The sequence below is a fragment of the Schistocerca serialis genome, chromosome 1 (assembly GCF_023864345.2).
Source record: "Schistocerca serialis cubense isolate TAMUIC-IGC-003099 chromosome 1, iqSchSeri2.2, whole genome shotgun sequence".
Taxonomy (NCBI): Eukaryota; Metazoa; Arthropoda; class Insecta; order Orthoptera; family Acrididae; genus Schistocerca; species Schistocerca serialis.
Genome location: NC_064638.1, coordinates 200,872,833 through 200,896,254, shown reverse-complemented (window position 1 = coordinate 200,896,254; position 23,422 = coordinate 200,872,833). Strand labels below are relative to the sequence as shown.

The 23,422-nt window shown below is 44.3% G+C and overlaps 1 protein-coding gene across 1 annotated transcript; it reads left to right on the top strand.

Moving 5' to 3' along the window:
- The first annotated feature begins 2,547 nt into the window (after positions 1–2,547).
- On the top strand, positions 2,548–18,908 carry LOC126458981 (uncharacterized). The gene is made up of 3 exons (XM_050095833.1): positions 2,548–2,598; positions 4,499–4,842; positions 18,680–18,908. Exons 1-3 carry the CDS (start codon positions 2,548–2,550, stop codon positions 18,906–18,908), a joined length of 624 nt encoding a protein of 207 aa, XP_049951790.1.
- The last annotated feature ends 4,514 nt before the right edge of the window (positions 18,909–23,422 follow it).

Genomic DNA, 23,422 nt, shown 5'->3' with positions numbered 1-23,422 from the left:
TAGAACTGGGTTTCCATCTGAGCTCTTGATATTCGTAAAAGTGGTTCTCCTTTCTCCAAAGGTCTCTTTAATTTTCCTGTAGGTAGTATCTATCTTACCCCTGGTAATATATGCCTCTACATCCTTACATTCGTCCTTTAGCCATCTCTGCTTAGCCATTTTGCACTTCCTGTCGATCTCAGTTTTGAGACGTTTGTATTCCTTTTTGCGTGCTTCATTTACTGCATTTTTTATGTTTTCTCCTTTCTTCAATTAAATTCAATATTTCTTCTGTTACCCAAGGCTTTCTACTAGCCCTCGTGTTTTTACGTGCTTGATCCTCTGCTGCCTTCACTATTTCATCTCTCAAAGCTGCCCATTCTTCTTCTAATGTATTTATTTCCCCTGAATTTGTCAGTCGGTTCCTAATGGTCTCTCTGAAACTCTCTAAAATCTCTGATTCTTTCAGGTTATCCAGTTCCCATCTCCTTAAATTCCTACCTTTTTCCAGTTTCTTCTGTTTTAGTCTACAGTTCATAACCAGTAAATTGTGGTCATAGTCCACATCTGTCCACATCTGCCCCTGGAAATGTCTTACAGCTTAAAACTTAGTTACTTAATCTCTGTCTTACCATTATATAATCTGAGTGTCCGTCCCCGGTAGCTGAATGGTCAACGTGACGAATTGTCAATCCTCTGGGCCCAGGTTCGATTCCTGGCTAGGTCGGGGAATTTTCTCCGCGCAGGGTCTGGATGTTGTGCTTTCCTGTTCTTCTTCCTATCACCCTCATCGACTGCAGGTCGCCGAAGTGGCGGCAAATTGAAAGATCGGTACCCGGTGAACGGCCTGCCCGACGGGGAGCCCTAGCCATACAATTAAATAAATAAAGCTATCTGAAACCTTCCGGTGTCTCGAAGCCTCTTCCACGTATACAACCTTCTTTCACGAATCTTAAACCAAGTTTTAGCTATGATTAAGTTATGCTCTGTGCAAAATTCTACCAAGCGGCTTCCTCTTTCGTTCCTTACCCCCTTTCCATATTCACCTACTACTTTTCCTATCTTCCGTTTCCTCCTATTGAATTCCAATCTCCCATTACTATTAAATGGTTCAATGGCTCTGAGCACTATGGAACTTAACATCGGAGGTCATCAACCCCCTAGAACGTAGAACTACTTAAACCTAACTAACCTAAGGACATCACACACATCCATGCCCGAGGCAGGATTCGAACCTGCGACCGTAGCGGTCTCGCGGTTCCAGACTGAAGCGATTAGAAATGGCTCTGAGCACTATGGGACTCAACTGCTGAGGTCATTAGTCCCTTAGAACTAGTTAAACCTAACTAACCTAAGGACATCACAAACATCCATGCCCGAGGCAGGATTCGAACCTGCGACCGTAGCGGTCTTGCGGTTCCAGACTGCAGCGCCTTTAACCGCACGGCCACTTCGGCCGGCCTGAAGCGATTAGAACCGAACGGCCACACCGGCCGGCCATTACTATTAAATTTTCGTCTCCCCTCACTGTCTGAATGATTTCTTTTATCTCATCATACGTTTCTTCAATCTCTTCGTCATCTGTGGAGCTAGTTGGCATATAAACTTGTATTACTGTAGTAGGCACGGGCTTCGTGTCTATCTTGGCTTCAATAATGCGTTCACTATGCTGTTTATAGTACTTTTCCCGCATTCCTATTTTTTTATTCATTATTAAACCTACTCCTATTTGATTTTGTATTTATAATCCACTATTCACCTGGCCAGAAGTCTTGTTCCTCCTGTCACCGAACTTCACTAATTCACACTATATCGAACTTTAACCTGTCCATTTCCCCTTTTAAAGTTTCTAACCTACCTGCCCGATTAAGGGATCTGAAATTCCAAGCTCCTATTCGTAGATTCTTTCTCCTGATAACTACGTCGGCCTGAGTGGTCCCCTGCCAGATCCTCCGGAATATTTTACCCAAGAGGACGCCATCATCATTTAACCATACAGTAAAGCCGTATGCCGTCGGGAAGAATTACGGCTGTAGTTTCCCCATGGTTTCAGCCGTTCGCAGTACCAGCACAGCAAAGCCGTTTTGGTTAATATTACAAGGCCAGATCAGTAAATCATCCAGACTGTCGCCCCTACAACTAATGAAAGGCTGCTGCCCCTCTTGAGGAACCACACGTTTGCCTGGCCTGTCAATAGATATCTCTCCGCTGTGGTTGCACCTACGGTACGGCTATCTGTATCGCTCCGGCACGCAAGCCTCCCTACCAACGGCAAGGTCCTCGGTTCATGGGGGGTAGTAAAAGGCAGCACTCTAAGAAGTGCGAGAGACACTGATAACCGAATTCGGTCTTCCTAGGCTTTCCCCCAGGCTCCATAAAGTTCAGTTCGGAAATACACGTATTAGTATCCAGGGATTCAGTTTGCTATCTTGGTTTTTATTTTTTTCTTATCCGTGGCAGCAATAAGTAATTACTATATTTTGTTACAGCAAACGTACCGTGTGAAGTATTACTGCGGGAGATATCCTCCTAGGAAGCCACACAAGTTTGGCAGTTGCTGTGGCAGGGATGAGTACACTCTGGAGTGAACAGCTGGAGGAACCAGACGGCTACGATTCGGTGAGCCCGCTCATTTTAATTCATTTGACTTTGGTTTCTCCGTGAAAAATTGTAATTTTTCGTTCAGTTAACCTAGAGACACAGATCAATGACCACGAGGCTATTAATCCGTCGTTGATCATTGCTGAACGAAAAATATCAAAGGCAGAAAGCTACGAGGGTTGTCCACAAAGTAACTTCTGATCGGTCACAAAATGGAAACCACTGGGAAAATCCGGTGAAGCTCTGCACAGATGTGTTGGGCAGTGTCTCTAGTATGCCCGTCGATCGTGTCGCGTCGCTCTTTTCAGCTTTGAGTGAACAGTGAGCACGTAAAGATGTGTAGGGAATAGCGTTTCCCGCCGAGTATGAGGGCCTGGTTAGAGATTTCGCCTGTGTGTTTGATCACCCACAATACTGTACGTAATTGGCTCCCCCGGAGTCTCATCTATGCTCACAAGAACCGCTGGCTATGGACAAAATTTTTCCACAGACAACGAGCTGCGGATCAGGGCAGATAACTGGCCGAAAGCACAGGCGACTGCTTTCTATGACGAGGATATTGGAAAAGCTGATACAGCACTACGACAGAACTCTCAGTTGGAGCGGCGACTAGGTAGAAAAGTAGGTGGAAGGTGTACCTAACTGTTGCAAATAAAACGTTTCTGGTTTTCACTGTGGTTTCCATTTAGCGACCGATCGGAACTTAGTTTCTGGACAACCCTCGTATTTGTACAGGCTACGCGTAGACGATTTGTTTATGAGAATGGCTCCTTACCGTATACATGTTACCAAACAACACAGGGCTTAGATTTAATTAGAATAAACTTACTAGTCTTCAATACCACTCAGTATACTAACTAGTGATACACTTAACGTTCCATCAGTAGTATTAACACATCTTCGTATTGCACACCCACGCCCCTGCGTGTGTGTTCTTCTCCAGCGTGAGGTGTGTATTCTTCTCCAGCGTGAGAAGGTTTTTGTGACATTCTAGTGTCAGCGTGCCACATTTTAGTTGCCTACACTTTACTATGGAAGAGATTGCAGCAGCTAATGTGAAAAGCAACGTAAGCAATATGAAACTGTTTTTATGATGCACTGTGTTCATGTATTGGTAGCCACTGGTGGAAAAAGGAAGAACAAGCTGGGAATGTTAAGGACAAATACAGGGTGTACATAAAGTCTGGGAACACTTTCAATTATTTATTGCACAAGAACTAAACATTGTTCAGATGTCATACATATTGCATTTTGAAGAGAAACTCTGAAAGTTTTTTTTACACACCTTCGATATGCGAATCATGAGTGACCCGGCAGACGTGAGTACGGTAATGGAATTCTTGCTGTACCCGTCCCAGCATGGCGTCGTCGACTGTGGCAGTCGCTTCCCGTATTCTCTCCCGGAGTTCTGCTACATCCCGTAGTAGAGACTGTACATTCACCAGATCTTTAATGTGTCCCCACAGAAAAAAGTCACAGGGAGAGGCCATTTCACGAAACAGTGAACTCCAACGTCGAAAGCTCGCTCCGCACCTGAACTCGCCATGTTTGCGACTAGTGCCGACTATCGGCAAATTACCAAACTACGCTGTAGCGGTACACGTGAAAAAAACTTTCAGGGTTTCTCTTCAAAATGACGTATGTGTGATATCTGTACAATGTTTGATTCTTGTGCAATAAATAACTGAAAGTGTTCCCGGACTTCATGTACACCCTGTATTACAGATCGTAATAACCTAAGTGTACAACTTTTAAAGATGGGTGGGAAAACATATGAAACTGGTAAAGGACAACGACATAAATTTGATAATACAGTAGCGACTGGTTGTTGCAATTCCTGCCACAGTAGTTACAGTCATCAGCCATTAAACATAGGCACAACAGCAACCTTTTTTTAAAGTAGCTGTTGATCTTCAAGGAGGAGCAGGAGCACACAGAAGAGAGAGAGGAATGCCAGACATACGGGGAGGACAAGATTTGTGACGCAGAGGAACAGCTGTCTGTTGAAGAGAAGAGTAGAGACGCAGAGGATAGCTACGTTCCTCTGGAGGAGACGTCTGAGGAGGCAGAGGGTAGCGGCGTTAGTGGGGACGGCTTGAAGGACGGCCGCCGGCGCTGGTACCGCCTGGGAGAGGTGCTCTCCGTGGAGGAGGACGAGCGCCACGAGTTCAAAGGACACCGCAACGTCTGCCCCGAGGACATCCCGCCCTGGTGCCGCCGCGCGCAGGACACTTCCAGCCGCACGCGCTCTTCCATCTCCAGGTGCGTAACACCTAGCTGTGCAACCAGTAGCGGCTGTTGTGTAAGAGCACCTGAACACCCTAACTTTTGACAACTTGCGGATTTCTTGGTTACATTTATTTGAATGCTGTTAAACGTAATGTAGATGCGGTAATCTGAAATACGAGGCACTAAATCTAACGCACTGTGCTACATGCTCTCTCGACTCTGTGAAACTTGGCATCGGGGTCGCGAGCACATCTTCACTTGTGCACGTTTTAAGGAGCTTCTGCACATGCGCAACTCGCTTGACGTAACTGCCTTACGGCCCAAATACACACGGATTTCATAAACAATGGGCACAATTCACGGTGTGCACTGTTAGCCCTTACCACTCAGCTACAAGTTTACTTCAGTGTCACCAGGTGGTAGCACACTGCAGTAAACTTTCATCCATATTCGCTCGACATAAATCCCACTAGGCAGTAGCAGACTTCACAGACGTGCCAATTCATTTGCTATATAGCAAGATTAGTTGCGGCACCAATATATGTTATACTGATAGAAAAACCTATGTTGTAGGATTCTGAATGAGATATAGTACATTAAGTTCTGGATCTTGTCATACAGTAATCCATTTGAGGCACTGAGAATCATAAAGCACAACATCGTCGATTGTGAGAGTGTAGCATTTATTCATGCTTCTGACATCTGTTGATCTTATGGTGGGTTAAGTTTATCTGTACTCTAGGCCCTCATTGCACGTATGTCTGAACATTCGTGAAAAGTCGTCTAGCTGGTTCCTCTGTTTCTTCCGTTTAAGCTTTCGCTACTCTCCGTTTTGCATTTTTGTGTAAATGTGAGTAGTTTTCGGGCTCTTTTATTTTTTTTCGGAAAAATGTATTAGTTAACGAATTGGCTTGCGCGCTGAAAATCAGGCATTCTTACGTTGCACCCACACAACAATTTACGCTTATTATACAGCAGATGCTATTAATTTAGCACTCTCACATTTACCTGGTATACATACGAGCCGCCACTGTGTATAACTCCCCTAGGGTGACATTGGCTTGCATTTTGTACTGAAATATGATACAGGGTGTACCCTTAATATAGTGGGCTAATCAGAATTTTAATCAGTCACTCATTTCTCGGAATTTGTTACATACAAAAAATATTAGATGCGGTAAACTAGAGCAACACGTTTAAAATACAAATGTGTACCAGGTATACATTACAAGGAAAGACGGGTAATATACAGTATGTACAAAAACCAAGAGGGGACAATAGGAATGGAAGTGCTGAGATGAAAAAAATGTGCATGGCAGGGATGCAGTCTTTCTCATCCACTGTTCCACCTACATATTGAAAAAGCTATGCAGGAAATGAACAGAAGGTCTACAACTGGGATTCAAATACACACATCAAAATAAGTTTTGCATCACCTCGGTTCTGAGAGTTCCGTAATATGTACAATTTTAGCAATTTTACAGTAACTCCAACACCTGCCAATCATGTGACAGCATGTTTCCCCAATTTCAGTATCATAGCTAAACCATCCCTTCTCTACTTTGCGAGTATCATTGCGAACATGTATAGATAACTGCTCAGTACGCCCATTCACTGTCAATTCTCGAACACATAAATCATCAAAGTATACCAGACAGCGCTCTACATATTTCTAATACCTCGAGCATAGTACTTAATTTACGATCCATCTCTCTGTGTATGGGAGTCACAGAGCATTCTCGCTGTCTTAGGGTAAAATTAGAGAGTGAAAGACCATCCTCACACTGTCATTCACAAACCCGCCATGCAGCACCGTTACCGAATTAATGTACAAACAATCAGAAGATGAAGACCGCTACACTCCACGTCTCGTGAATGAATGGACCTTTCCGAGTCCTAACCCATCCAAGTGCACGAGATTTCTCGAGATGCGATCATGTGGAGGAGCTTAGCACTCCTTATCGACGTATAGTAACAGATTTCAAAGTGCCGTGATGTAATAGAGACACTTAAGAAGAACAAGAAACGATTCATTTTTATACGCGATGGAGTTCCAGACGGATGGAGTTCGACACACTTTTACGCAAATTATTCAAGCTATCAGCTCTAAAGTATTGTTCTAAGGTCTAGGATCGGTACCTGAAAGGTATTACTAAGAGAGAGAACATAAACACACGCACTCCTAAGGCTATAACGTTCTGCACTTCAAATGGGCCTATAATGTTAGATCGCTTATGTTTCCGACCTATCAGTCATAGGGAATGTAGCGTCATTAATATTGTATTGTAAGAAATATATTTCAAGCGCATGTTTACCTGGTTTCTGTACGATGAACTATCTTATCGAACCGTAAAACAAAAAACAAACTACTTCTGTAAAACACTCGCCCTGCATGATACGAGCACAATATAGCTTTGCGGAGACGTATAGCATCCACTGTTCACATCCGATCACGGTTCATAAATTATATGATGCCTGCATCAGGCCTATATAAAATAATCGTTAACAGTGGGGGATACATCCTACATGGAAACAGATAAACGCATAGCAGCAGCGTCCTACATGTGAAAATTACAAGTCATTCCGTTACTAACCCTGTAAACACCTCATCTGTCGGGCAATTGTGTACACGAGGATTGCAGCGCCTCACAAGCTCCTACCACTAACTTAGTTATGATGCCGAAGTCTCGATTTTACATCCATGATGCGACAGGGGGGAGGGGGAATCGCATAAATGAAAGTTCGTTTAGAGGACAGTGTCAAGTTTCGTCACACATGAGATGGATGTCCTCTGATGACCGACAGGTTTACCGTTAACTATCGCAAGTAGACAGTGCTTTAATCCACATATGGAACACGTGGCTATATATGAGTAGAACGCAGCCTATGTCACGTGACTGATGCATCCGGACAGAACACTGGAAAAAAATTGACCTGCAGCAACTTCTCCTTCTCTAAAATGAATCAGTCAACCATTTAATCGTACCTCGTTACAGCTCTATCTCAAACGATTAACCCATCCAGTCTCTGTTATCCTTTAGCGCAGATGGAAGTAAGTGTTGAGGTGAATAGTTCTCTGTCTTCCTGAAAAGCACCAAATACAGTAGTCATCTCGCGTGTATCTCTGGTACCTCAATAGACATACAGTATAATGCTGCCTCGACGGAAAAAAAAATTGACTGCCTCTGTGATTCCCTTCTTTTCGATGTCAACGTTTTCCCGGATTCCTCTTGTTGCCACATACTTGTTCCCATGTACAAATTGTCCGGAGCGAACCAGAAGATACGCAAGTACTTCCTCAATTTCCCCGCATTTCGGCCGCCACCACCTTGTCTCCGTCCCACAGTACAGCTGTTAAGGAGTTCTTTTCCTGGAAGCCGACGAATTCGCGCCCTCCAAACCTCATGATGAAGAAGATACCGGCAATCATCAGATCACGCACCGCACTGCCACTGCTCCACCTCGCAGTGCCGATGGTTATGTGCCTATTCCCGTCGAAGTTGCCGATGTCGTGGTGTTAACTTTGGCACATGCGTGCGTCGTCGGCTACAGGGGCCCATCATTACGAACGTTCAGTGTGCTGTGTGTTCAGACACGCTTGTACTCTGCCCAGCATTAAATCTGACGTTAATTCCGCCACAGTTCTAACCCGTCCTGTTTTACCACTCCAGTCTACGACGTCCGACGCCGGTAATGAGGGGTGGCCGCCCAACCCAAGACGTCTGGACGTGTTTTCACCTTGGTTTCATCACCCGTTGAAGACACTTGCCAAATACCCTACAAGTCGAGCAGTTTCCGAAACGCTCGTGCCCAGCCTCCGGGCCATCACAATCTGCTGTCGGTCAAACTCAGATAGATCTCGCCCCTTCCTCATTCCACAGACGAATAGCACGCTCACACCGTGCATGTGTCCTAACTAGCCAGGTAGTGCTGCTAGCGCCCTGGACGGGTTTATATCGATAGTAAGTCGGTGGTCACAATGTTATAGCTAATCAGTGTATATCCGATAATGTTAGCAATCTAAGAGGGGTTCGAAGATTAAGTTTTTTTGTCGGCTGCATTCTCATGTTTGTTGCTCACGTTGAATACTTGCGCAAACTAGTGTGGAAGGGCGAGAAGTACTGGCAAGTGCAGGGACAGTTGAACGAACGTCTGTAGTGGAACTTCTATGGCCGGCCCACCTATAAGAATTTTTGTTTCACTTAGTAGGCTCAAAATCAAGTAAAGCTGTGCTCAACTCTAAGGTTGGTTTCAGCACTCCAGATCATTACTTGGCATGGTGGTGTGCCCTTGACTTCCTCCTAACTTTGAACAGGCTTAATACGGCCAGTTGGAGGAAGAGAGATATTTCAACAGGTATTCCGAAATACGGTACAACTGAACTTGCCATTTGTGTCATTATCATAGGTGAAAAAAGCGATAAGTAACAGAGAAAATCATAGGATCAGCCAGACACCAAATCCCAAACCATTAGTCTTGTAGCCTTCAACTGAAACCACTGAACCACGTGAAATGACACGAAGCACTATGGACAGCTTGTGGGAAAGGCATCGCCAGTGTGTCAACAATGGAGGACGCCATTTACCGGACATAATTTTTAAAACCAGCTAATGTAAAATGGCATAGCATTTGTTGTTTACCAATAAAAGAATGCTCTGTGTATCTTTCTTTGTTTGCTTGGAACTATCCTTTGAAATATGGGAGGTGTTTTTGCCAGACCCTGTAGATAAGATGAAACTACAAGTCTTCGAGGGAAGTTATGTAGAGAAGAACGTGTGAGAACAACAAGCTCAATTGTGTCAGTTTTCACATCAATTGGCTTTCTAAAAATCCCTTATAAGGATGCTAAAATGCCAAAGGCGTTGTCAGCCACACGCTGTGCTCTTCGCAGTCTATAGCCGCACACACGTCACGGAGATCCTGAGTGCAGTTCACCAGGAAATAGTTTCATTATGTAGCTTGATAACGGAAAGGCATCACCTGCGACGAATACATATGGTGTTGGGTTAAAACTTCCATTTAACTTTCCATTTGCAGTAGCGATGTACAATGACGTGTGGAGAAATATCCTCCCATCAGATGTCTGGCCTGGAATACCTACATTTACATACCGAAATAAATAGTCGGATTCGACGGGAGTCTTATAGTACAAGTAGCTGCTGCCACTATACAAGCACATGTTTACCGCCAAACCCCCCAAAAAATGCGGGAAACTCCGCCTCACTTCAAAATACTGCCCTACAACCAATCACTCTTTTTCCTGAGCCTGGAAGCTGAAAGTAAACAAAAAAGAAACCAGATGATATAATGAGCCGCTTTTGATACAATAAGGTACTCTCTCGTCCCTCTTCGCTTTCTCGTCACACACTCACTCACGCGTGCACACCAATACTGGCGAAGTTTTACTCATGTATATTTGTGTGCAAATGTGTTATTCTTTCAGCAGTTCCATTTATATCGCTCTGCAGCATTGTATAGTGTGAACTAACAAGATATTCCTGTCTCCTTGAACTACTGCCTGTAAACATTAAGCATCAACTTACCTTAATGTAGCTTTCCAGGAATTTCACCAGAGCGTTACTAACTTCTGGTATTATGTCAGATATCGATGCGGTAGAGAAAGTTGAACAGGAACGTCCGACTGGGGTATCTGTTGGTAGTAGCAATAAACTGAAGTGTCACCGCTGTCTTGTCGCTAATGGTATAGCTAGAGTTTCTGTATTTCGTAGTCTCCTTTTCTATCATTGACCCAACAAGATGGAGAAGTATTACCTCGAAATCACTCGATGACAAACGAGTAAACTTTTTAAACAGCACACCAGTTGCTATCTTTATTGAAAAAATGTTCAAAGGTGTGTGATTTCCTAAGGGACCAAACTGCCGAGGTCATCGGTCCCTAGACTTACACACTACTTAAACTAACTTATACTAAGTACAACACACACGTCCATGCTCGGGAAAGGACTCGAACCTCCAGCGGGAGGGGCCGCGCAATCCGTGACATGACGCCTCAAACCGCGCGGCTACTCCGCGCGGCCATCTTTATTTATTCCACCAAACTCACACATACATTACGAAACAAAAGGTATTCATTAACCCTGCCCTTGTAATTATTAGTACTATTTCGTCTTTTTATCAGAATAATATGTTGGTAGCTGTTGCTAACAAAGCAGACATCTCCAATAGCGTACGTGCTTCTCTCTAGGTGTGAATGGAATCGCGTATGCGTAGGGTCCACATGTTGAGAAACAGGCATGCACCACACCCGTGCCTCTTCATCAGGGCGGAGCAAGCACATTCAGACGGCCACTAGGTACAAGGCGCGCACGTTTAAACACACCTTAAAAACAGTGGTCGCAAAAACTTCCTAACCGACAGGGTCGAGAGTCGATTGTCACGCCTTGTCACTGACGACCGGATTTAAACCGGACAGATATTGCTGCTGTCAGTGAATGAAGGTCTACTCAACCAGTTTCCAAGTGAACATTGTGAAGGGAACAGTTTCCAGTGAACATTTTGAATAGGGTAACTCGAAAGAGACCATTGCTCACAGCAGCACACGAAGCTGTGCATCTCCAGCTGGAGAAACCACACAGAAATCGGACAATAGGTGACCGGAGGCATATATTGTTGTCGGATGAGCCACGCTCTTGCCTCAGGATGCAACGTGTCCAGTTCACAAACGACCCACTGAAGCGCTTAACCTGTAGCCGAGGTAGAGGGTGTAGTTCAGGCCGGAGGAAGTTCTCTGATATTTTGCGTAACGTTAGTCGGGCCCACGCATTCAGATTATCGTCAACATGCATCAGGATCCATCATTTTTTGGGGTATTATTAACTCTAGCACCGAAATTTCGGCTGTCAACATTTCAGCCATTCTCACAGTGAGTCGCTTGCAAGATTTTTAAAACACTTCACACTGACGAGTAAAGGCATATGCATCAGGGATAACATTATTTGTAACAGGTCATAGATAAAACTGTACGGCAGTACGAGTAAAACAAAGCAAGCCCAGAGTCAACGAATCCCACAGTGCTTACGAAATATTTGACTGATTATTGTGGATGGCACATGTTGGAGTGCCAGCAGTGAAAACGTAGACCAATAGAGTTCATACGTGAAGTGAGGGAGTTCCATGATTTGTCGAGTTGGAAACCCTCGTCTCAGTTGAGAAAGCTGTCTGCTAACTGTTTTTCCACAGTTTTCTTGACCACAGAATCCCAGTAGGATGAGGCTAGGGCCAGTATCGTAACTTTTCCGGTAATCTGTGAATGACCAGTGGAAACACAATGTTCATCCACTGCAGATATATTTGGCCTTAGTAGGCGGGTGTATCGCTTATGTTCACTGCAACACACTTTTACAGTGCGTACTATTTATCCTACGCACCTTTTACCACACCCACGAGGCATTTCGAATATATCCGCCGTTCGTAACGACACATTATCGAACACATCCCATAAGAGCTGGCGTCTTGGCTGATGGAACGAGTATACTTTATTCTTCTTATTTTTGCTGTTTTTAAATAAATATTTCGCACACACGGTAGAAAGACCGTAGACTTCACATCTCTTTTTTCTTGCTCTTCGTTTGGTTGGACTGGCATTTTCGCTTGAGGAGCCGTCTTAACTTTATGTTTATCAGGGAAGCATAATTACAGATGACATGGGATGCGATAAGAAGGTGGAAACGCGTATAGCACTTGCTCAAGAGGCATTTAATAAGACGGTACATACACAGGGACCAGAGGAAGAGACTGGCGAAATGCTGTATGTGGGGTGTGGCATTATATGGAGTTGAGACATGGACACTGAGGAAAGAGGAAGAAAGAAGAAGCATTTGAGATGTGGACTTGCAGGGGGATGGAACGTATAAAATGGGTAGACAAGTGAGAAATGAGAAGTGTTGAGAAGAATGGAGGAAATGAGAGAAATTTTAATGGTAATCAGGAAGAGAAAATGCAGTTGGTTTGGACATAAGACGAGAGGAAATGGTTTACTGACCTATGAAAGGAACGTTGAATGGAATATGAGGATGAAGAAACCAGATGGTGGAGAGAATAAGGATAGAAAATAATTATGAGAAAAAGAAGAGGGTAGCAAACGACAGGACTGCATGGATAGCTGCCCTAGGGCAGAACACTGAAGATGATGATATCCACTCTTACAGAATGTTCCTTCCAAGTTTGCCTGCTCACTCTGTAGGTCATCCATAATAATCAACCAAGTACTTCGTAAGCACTGTGGATTCGCTGAGTTCGTGCTTTATTTGTTTTGCTCGTAGAGGTGCTTTATTTGTTTTACTCGTTGAGGTGTACAGGGTGACACAGAATAACAGGAATATTTGAAATGAGTAGTGGCAGCCATGGGCAGGTGGCAGCACTGCGGGTTCGTCACAGCGAGTAAACAGTCCGCCATTTCAGTAATCATGGATCAGTGGAACGGACAACAGCGTGCGTTAGGCACAAAAATGTTTTATAAAAACAATGATAGTTTGGCAGCGGCACAGAGGGAGTTTCGACGTTTTTATAATTTAGGGTGTCATGATGCCGTTCTGTCGAAACACGCGATAAAATGTTGGATTAGTAACTCTGAAGAGACTGGATCTGCCCTCAAGAAGAAACCAACCGGACGACCAAGAAATGTGCGTTCTCGAGCGAACACTGATGTTGCATGTGAGTGTGTCTTACGGAGCCCACGGCGTCAAGCAGCAGTGGTTGGAATGTCCCAGAAGAGTGTTCGTAGAACTCTTTATCTTGATTTAAAATTTCATCCATACAAACTACACAAGGTGCAAGAAGTGAAGGACAACGATTACCTGTTACTATTAGGATTCTGTCAACAAATGATAACAAAAATAAACAATGACGCTGAATTTCTAAACAAGTTGTGGATGTCAGATGAGGTACATTTTCATCTCACAGGTTATGTGAAATAAACAGAACTACCGTTACTGGCCAACACTAATCCTAATGACGTTCATGAGCGCCCTTTACCCGCTAGTAAAATGGCAGTTTTTTTGCGATGAACAGGGAAACACAATAACTGTCAATTCCGATCGTTACGTGGAGATGTTACGAACATTCGTTACACCTGCATTGAACAACTTTCTAAACGTTCAGGAAGCCTCGTTTCATCAACACAACGGAGCGACATTACACACTGCACGGCAATCAATGGCATATGTGCGAGAATTGTTTGGCAACCGTGTGATCTCACGATTCGGTAGCATTCCCTGGTCCCCTAGATCGCCAAATTTATCCGGTTTGTGATTTTTTCTTGTGGGGCTACCTCAAGAGCAAAGTCTGCACGACTCGACCAAGAACCCTGGATGAGTTAAAGCAGGGAATTCGGGATGTATCACGGTATCCCAGCTGAGATGTTGCAGCGGTCAATGAGGAATCTCAAAAGCAGATTTCACGAATGTATTCGTACAGTAGACGCCATCTAAAGAACGTAAAAATTATAAATGCCATCAATGTTTCGTAAATGGCAAAGTTGTAAGGTTTCGATTAATATAAGTGTAATTTCTTCCCTTCATATCTCCTAGTTTTATTGGATTGTGGAAGTGTTCCCGTTTTTCTGTGTCACCCTGTATTTTAAAAATCTTGGAAGCTACTCACGGTGAGAATAGCTGAAAGGTTGTCTGCCAGATTTTCGGTGTAAGAGGTACTAATAACCATGATGCACGCCCAAAAATGATGCAATATTCGATCCACCGGGGAAACTCCACGAAACACATGAATCGATGTTTATTTCTACATTCTTTGTGACTAAATGTCGTCCTCTTCTGAAAACTCATGACGAGTGCACTGTGGACACCTCTGTCTTGCAAGATGACATCCGGGTTCACAGAGCTTTATGCATACATTAATTGCTTGAGGAACACGCTACTGCTCCTAGACGAGTCAGCTAAATCGGCTGAGTCTGTTCTCGTAGAAAATATCTGGGACTGTTTGGAACAGCGTGTGAAACATAGCATTCAGCATCCTTAATCATCAGTGAGAGACTTCATCTGGACACGGCATACTTGAAGAAATTACCGGAATATCTTTATTGCTGAGTTGAGACCAGTATGAAGGCTAGAGGCGGTATTTGCATGGCGTCTCCTGGAAATGACAAATTTTTTGTCCAGCGTGCTTAGTTGCTGTTTTCGTATGCGACCTGCATCATCGAAGCTACTACAGGCCAGTTTTCCGTCGTTCCTTAGCTGCATCAAAATTCATGTAGGTATGTACCGTCTTTGCAACTAAATGAAAGGTAGTTTTTTTTTTGCCATACGCGTTTCGCATCGTTTATTTATGAAGCATCTTCAGCGGCCTGTAATTGTATATAATGAAATGCATTATGCATTGGTCACAAGCATCTTAAAATGTTACGTTTTCTCATGTCACTCTCTTGTTTTTGAGGTAAGAAACATATCTTTCGCAGCACAAATTTCGTGAGGTTGAATTATAGTAATTCACTCACGATTTCCAATGTTGTTAGTTCATGTGTGTCATCCTGGAGACGTGTTCACCCGGCCTCCATACTCCAGATGACCGGATTTCGACGTTTCCTCGCGAGATTCCAGACACATAAGTTAGTTCAGATTTAAATTGGTCAGGAATAATGAGATTCTTTTCGTGCTGTCTCAAGTGAATCACTTTATACAGTACACCGTGATAAAGCTATAGTAGAGACGAAATAATAATCTTCAATTGCAAAATATTAAAGAGATACTGTAACTTCACCGTACAGCCTCAAAATCTGACACCGCATTACACTACTTTACTGATGCTAATTGTAAGATTTAAATGATAGAAGGTGACTTACGTAACGAAGAGAGAGAGAGAGAGGAGAGAGGAAGAAGAGAATAAGAATGATGCTGATATAAGATTCAGAGAGAAAGGAAATGGACCAACTAATTTCAAATATGTCTAAAAAATAAAAAGGGTCTACCAGTATCATTTTAAAAAAATAAATTATTGCGACAATGCAAGCTATTGTTGCTCTTCGCGATTATATCTGCACTAATTGAAAGGCACTTCACCAGTGGCTGCTCGACTCGGAAAACGTGGCCGCCACCATTCTTGTAGCAGTCATATTGGTCTTTAGGTCTTTTTTTCTCAATTTATTTATGAAACATTTATTAGTACGTCCGCTGCCATCGACTGGATGCGACTGTTAATCTCTCCGTTGCCTGACACTGCAGACACTTTTGAAATCATGTCTGGCATACACTCCGCGAAGTGCATCAAATTGGACACGCTGGTAGTCTGCAAGAACTCAGGATTCGTGGCTCCTCGTACATCCTGACAACATGTTCTCAAACCCAATTACTGACATCAGTCACCGTTGGTGAGCCTTCATTCACGAAGCGCTATTGGGCTTTACTCAGCTTATTTTTTCATCCTCCGTGAAGAATCAGACATTTTTCTAGCTCTTCCCTGGAATATACAGTGTGTTTCAGAAGTGATGGTCAGTATTCAAGGACATGACAGGAATAATCATTCGAAACAAAAAAGTCAAGTAAACATGGGGTCTAAAACACGTACCTGAAGAGCTATGAACAGTTCTTGATCTTCGATACTGTGAAACAAATCTCTTCTACTGCCAGCTCTTTGCTTTCCATATTTTGGGAAGTGATAGGATGTAGTATGGACTAAAACAAGAAAAAAATCCAGTAAACATGTGACCGAAAACGCATAACTTAAGAGCTATGAGCACTTGTTCATCTTCGCTGTTTCGAAACCAACGCTTTTTAATGAACAAGCGCTCATAACTTTTAAGGTATGCATTTTCGAGCACATCTTTACTGGACTTTTTTTCTTGTATTGGTCCATACTACCACTTCCCAGAATAGGGAAAGCAAAGAGCTTACAGTAGCACAGATTTGTTTCACAGTATCGAAGATCAAGAATTGTCCATTGCTCTTAATGTATGAGTTTTAGACCCCATGTTTACTTGACTTTTTTGTTTCTAATGATCATTCCTGTTGTATCCCTGAATATTGACCACCACGCCCTGTATAGTTGATATCCTTATTCACTTGCGTGGAGCTCAGCAGAAAAAAAGTTTTTGGTTCATCCTGCCAGCCCATGAAAATGAATGAAACTCTGAACCCAATTTCTTCGTTAAAGCACCAGATCAATCTGTGCTTTGCCATCTTACAAGCTCTTTCTTAGAAATGAAATCAATTGCCAATAGGCACCCTGAACTACCTACCAGAGAAGCTGCCATATCGTTGTCAGACGTATGTGGACCACTATCGTAGAGTCGGCAAAAAGTAGACCGCTGACAGCTGGCAAAGCTGCTGCCAGCATTTAACTACGAAGCACAAATGACTGAAGATGAAAACCATAGTTGACTAGAGGCGTGCGATAATCCTTAGGCGTTGCCATAGAGACTTATACAAAATTACTTTACGGGATTGGCTGAGGTAGCAGCCAGCAAGCCCATTGCAACTGTTAGGGATCTTGTTTCGCCGACTCATTATACCTGAAGGTGTAACAGCATGCCCTAACTGATCCAGTATTCCCCTTTCAACTGTCGTTCACAGTTATGGTGAGCTGAGGAGCCCATTGGAAATTATTCAGCTGATGAGCTCGCTTTCCTCATTTCTCAAAACCACCTTCTCTTCTCACTGAAGTTCCTTCTCTGTTCTTCTGTCTCCATGTTCTATTGGTCCCAGTACCCAGTTAATCTACATACAAATGATTGTCGACAGTTTTTATGAATTCAGTTATATCCTGTACCATGTCACCTGTGATCCCTATTCCGTAAAGCTCTGTCACAATTTCTAGCGGCCGACTTTTCTTAAATTTAATTGATATGACTCAAACCAAGAATGCTACTAGGCTGCCTGTGATTCATTCTGAGCATATGACCGTGCAGTTTTAATCGTCTCTTCCTAACAATTCAAGAGATATACTCAGCATGCTGATATAATTTCCGATATTTCATTTACATCCGTATTCCACCTCTGTAAATTTGGCCAAAAATTTTCTTCAGATTTTTTCTTTCTTGGTTTTCTGGATTTCGGATTAGTGATTTTATGCGTGTTTTGGGTCATTCCTTAATACTTACGTAATTTAGAGATTCTCTCTTTGTTTGCTGCTTCACGATTAAATTCTGAAGTTTCCGCTAGACACCTCGGTGGACAGTTTATTCATTGAGATATTGTCTTAGGAGTTCCTTCGATGTACTGAGTTTTATACATAGGAGATAGAGAATCCATTTCTGGCTGCGATTTCATAATATTTCATTTATATTGTTACTATCAGGTTCAGTCAAATGGACACCGAACTCCCGCCACAACGGGACTGTGGAATGGTTCCATTCAAAAGTAATCGCCACTCGCGTTAAGACATTTACCTCACTCGGAGACGAGACGATGAATTACTGTTTCGTGGAACGGGGTCAGCCACTGATGGTTGCGCAACAGCACCCACTCTTGCACTTTCTCATCCGGCTGAAACCAACTTCCATGCAGGTCTTTCTTCAGTCACCAGAGATGTAAAAATCACACGGTAACAGATCTGGGCTGTACAGAGGATGTTTCAGTGTTTCCCAACCAAATCGCTGAAGCGTAGACTTCATCAGATTAGCAGTGAGGGGGCGGGCGTTATTGTGCAACAGGATGATTCTGTGTGAAAGAATTCTGACGGCGCGAGGACAAACGGCAAAACCAACTTTGGAAATCTCTCACATCTTCCATAAAGTCAAAACATCCAAGAATGCTTTCGGACAGAACTATCCTTTTGCACGATAATACCCGTCCCCCATACTGCGAACCGGACGCAGTCTGCACTTCAGCGATTTGGTCGTGAAACACGGGAACGTCCTCCGTGCAGTAGATCCTAATCTACTGACGGTGGTGTCCTGTGGCAGGAACCTGTGCGGCTTCCTGAACCGAGGCGTGGGTGGCGTGGTGCTGGTGGGGGTGTTGGACAGCGGGGTGGTGGTGGGCTCGCGGCTGGCGCCCAGCCAGCAGCAGCACCTGATGCTCAGCCTCGAGGACGCGCTCGCCAGGTTCCGCCCGCCCGTGCCGCGCCACCTCTGGTCGGTGAGCTTTGTCCCTGTGCTCGGGCCCAAGGACGGACTGCCCACACAGAGGTAAGTGCTTCGCGCAGCATTTACGTACTACATGTTTGTATTGCATCACTGGCACAGAGAATTTTCCCAGACACATTAGAATATGCAACTGTTAAATCCATTCATAAGAAAGGTGAAAAACATTAACGTCCAGTTTCCTTATTGATATTTTTACCATAGCATTTGAAAAAGTAATGTACTCAAGTGTTGTCTGACATTGAAGTAGAAATACAGTTTACTTAGAGTACCACAATTTGGATTTCAGAGGGATTGTTCCACTAAAAATGCTATTTATGTACAAGGTAAATCACCTAAAACTTGCAGCACAAATATTTTAGAAATGGAAGGAAAGTGCTATTGATGTGTGGTTTTCATAGCATGAATTAGCAGTCGGGCTCGTATTGTTAGCCAATCAGTATATTGCAATAATACTTAGAAGCGTATTTTTTGTGCGAACGTCGCTTTTTATATGGGACAATGACTATTGACATAAACAGACTAAAAGTCGGATAAATTAGAATGTCAGTGGTGTTTTTAGACAACATAGTTGTATGGAGATAAACAGCGATTAATTTACTTATAATCAGTTATTCAAAATGACAGTCACAATCGCATTATTTATTTTGCCGCCAACTGGTTTCAATCTGCGATGGGGTCATCTTCAGGGCAATTTACACCATTTGGTCGCTCGCTGGAGTCGTCACCCTGCCTGTGCCTGTGTTACCAACCGTGCACAGGCAGCTTGACGACTCCAGGGAGCGACCAAATGGTGTAAATTGCCCTGAAGATGACCCCGTCACGGGTTGAAACCAGTTGGCGGCAAAATAAATAATGCGATTGTGACAGTCATTTTGAATAATTGATTATTAGTGCTGTTTGTTGCAGGACTATAGTACGAGTCGTTTACGAGGTCTCTTACTTGGAAAAGTTCCCACGCCGACATCTGTGGTAGCACACGCTGAAGAGCAACACAATTTCGTACACTAGTTCAGTAACGGATACAATTGACCATTACATGTTATGTTCACAATAACACCAGCAGTGGCAATACACGCTTCCGGTCTGGTATGGAACAACTACTGCACGTACATACTAGCATTTCTGCGGTATAGTTAATATGATAGATAGCGTCATTCAACTTCCCCCTCATAAACAAGTCTGCAGGCGTCATATCCGGGACACGGGCCGGCCAAAGTACATGTCCTCTTCGTCCAGTCTAACTACAAACATCAAAAAAAGTTTTGCAGCACCTCGGTTCCGAGAGTTCCGGAAACTGTACAGAAAACTGGAGTAGAGATCAAAATAAACAGCATTTCCGTCCTTTTTATTGCTCATGAAAACCACACGTGGCATGTTGTACCACCATACAGCGAGACCTTCAGAGGTGCTGGTCCACATTGCTGTACACACCGGTACCCCTAATACCCAGTAGCACGTCCTCTTGCATTGATGCATCCCTGTATTCTACTCTTGGTCCAGATAGTCCCACTCCTCAACGGCGATTCGGCGTAGATCCATCAGAGTGGTTGGTGGGTCACGTCGTCCAGAAACAGCCCTTTTCAGTCCATCCCAGGCATGTTCGACAGATTTCATGCCTGGAGAACATGCTGGCTACTCTTAGTCGAGCGATGTCGTTATCCTGAAGCAAGTCATTCACAAGATGTGCACGATGGGGGCACGAATTGTCGTCCATGAAGACGAATGCCTTGCCAATATGCTGCCGATATGGTTGCATTATCGCTTGGAGAATGGCATTCACGTATCGTACAGCCGTTACGGCGCCTTCCATGACCACCATCGGCGTACGTCGGCCCCACATAAAGACACCCCAAAACAGCAGGGAACCTCCTCCTTGCTGCACCCGCCGGACAGTGTGTCTAAGGCATTCAGCCTGACCGGATTGCCTCCAAACATGTCTCCCACGATTGTCTGGTTGAAGGCTTATGCAACACTCATCGGTGAAGAGAATGTGATGCCAATCCTGAGCGGTCCGTTCGGCATGTTGTTGAGCCCATCTGTACCACGCTGCATGGTTTCGTGGTTGGAAAGATGGACCTCGCCGTAGATGTCAGGAGTGAAGATGCGCATCACGCAGCCTATTGCATACAGTTTGAGTCGTAACACGACGTCCTGCGGCTGCACGAGAAGCATTATTCAACATGTTGGTGTTGCTGTCACGGTTGCTCCGAGGCATAATCCGTAGGTAGCGGTCATCCGCTGCAGTAGTAGCCCTTGGGCGGCCTGAGCAAGGCATGTCATCGACAGTTCCTGTCTCTCTGTATCTCCTCCATGTCCTAACAACATTGCTTTGGTTCACTCCAAGTCGCCTGGACACTTCACTTGTTGAGAGCCCTTCCTGGCACTAAATAATACATGCATGGTTGTTTACATCTTTGGGCGGGTTTAATGACATCCCTGAACAGTCAAAGGGCTGTGTCTGTGATGCAATATCCACAATCAATGTCTATCTTCAGGACTTCTGGGAACTGGAGTGAAGCAAAACTTCTTTCGATGTGTGCAATTGCAATTCGTGAAGGCTTGCTGTAGTACTTAGTGCACTATGGGCTTGACAGCCAAGATGTTGGTACCACAGGTTCCTCCTAGTCCCCAGCCTTCTAGCGTTTGTGGAAGGTGGTCTATTAGGAGGCTGCATTAACTGTGTGCGTTTAGTGTTCAATGCATGAAACACGGGCCTAAGAGCTGATGGTTCACTATCCCACATCACTCATTCACACCATGAGCGCTGTCGTTGCAACTGACGGAGTCAACAGGAATTGTCAACAGACCAATAGTGTATGTTTCGACGTTTCATCTGGCCGTGATTGGCAAATGCAACTTCGTCACTAAACAAGGTACGTGATACAAATGGATTATCCTGTCTTAATGACCATGTACAGAAGTTATCACGCATCTCATAATCGTTTCTATGCAGCTCTTGATGGCGAAGGATGTGACAGGGATGAAACCTGTGTCTATGGAGAATACGTAGAACAGCTGTCTGACTCATGCCACTTCCGCGTGCGATTGTGTGTGAGCCAATTTGCGGATCAGTTGCAACAGTAGCAAGAACATTAATTTCTGCCTGCTCTGTCGTAACTTGTTGGTTAAAGAGGTTGATACATAATTGCCGAGATGGCTGACGTCTGTTGGGATATCTTACTGTAAACACCGTACAAGAACAAACTGGATTCTTCCTACACTCTCCACACACCATGAGCATGTTTGGGTTTTTCTGCATTGATAAATCCCATCGTCCACTCATGACCTACAGCTTTGATTGTCACATACACACTGACTAGCAAGTCGCAGTGCAATCGCGGAACACAATCATATTGTAAGCAAACGTAACATCGTACCTAACCACTACACAGATTGAATGCACAAACAAGTATCGGTGTGGAAGCTTTTAAAAACACGATATCTCGCAAACGACTCGCACTGGAATCGTGCAACAAACACCACTAATTCCCCCCAGGGGTTCGCAATTTTTTTGTGGATACTTGCGTAGCTAGTATGGGATCCCGAGCTAGTGTGGCCCTCTTTCCTTTCTGGGCTGCATACCTTGCTTTTCCCCATCCTTCCCCATCCCCCGTGTTCCCCCCACTCACCTCTGCCTCTTCCCTTTCCTTTCTCCCCCTCTGGGAGTATGTTTAGTGCCTACGTCCGGAGACGGACGCTTGAAACTGTAAAACAGTTTCTCTTCTTCGCTTTCTCTGCTGGTAAATCTCTGTCCTTCTCACCTCTTCTCTTTACCCTCTTCTCCGCTGCCGCGTTTGAGACCTCACTTCTTTCCTTTTTTTTTTTGTTCCTCCCTTTCTGTTTTTTCTTCCCTGTGCTTGTCTGAAGGCTGACCCACGCATTCCCATGCATAGCCGGTGATGGGGTAACGCGTAATTCCCCGCCCCGGGTAGACAGGTAGGACACATACTTACCCCTGGTAACGGTCAGGCCCATGGAGGGGTGATTACCCGAGCTGGTACCTTCCAAAAGTGCCGATTGGTCCCTCCGTCCGTTTCTTGGGAGGTGACCTGAGGTGTGAGCAATCACCTAAGGCGGGAGTCCCCACAAGGAAGGAGCGCGCCATCGGAGACGCCGGTAATCATGCGGGATACTTCCGCAATGGTTTCCTAATCATCTGCTATGTCTGCTCACATGCGAAAGTTAAATGAGTCTCAACCACGGACAATGCTTCCATCAGTGCCACAGTTCCTTGTTGTTTCTCGGTCGGACGAAGGTCAAGACTTCTCCACAGTCAACCCTTTCATTATTCAGAAAGGTGTCGACGCAATTGCAGGTCCTGTAAGGTCTTGTTCCCGATTACGAAATGGCACCTTGTTAGAAACAGTCAGTGCCCTCCAGGCACAAAAAGTGCTGCGTACTTCACTGCTACACACTTTCCCTGTTCGGGTGGAAGCGTACCGCACTTTAAATTCATCACGTGGTGTGGTTTTTACACGCTCCCTCGACGGATTGTCCGATGAGGAAATTCAAAGCTACCTGTCTGACCAGGGTGTAATGGCTGTTCATCGAGTCATGAAA

Coding starts and splice junctions, on each gene's coding strand:
- LOC126458981 (XM_050095833.1), top strand. CDS start 2,548: ATGAGTACACTCTGGAGTGAACAGCTGGAGGAACCAGACGGCTACGAT. Junction 2,599..4,498: donor AACCAGACGGCTACGATTCG/GTGAGCCCGCTC, acceptor TTGATCTTCAAG/GAGGAGCAGGAGCACACAGA. Junction 4,843..18,679: donor ACGCGCTCTTCCATCTCCAG/GTGCGTAACACC, acceptor GTCCTGTGGCAG/GAACCTGTGCGGCTTCCTGA.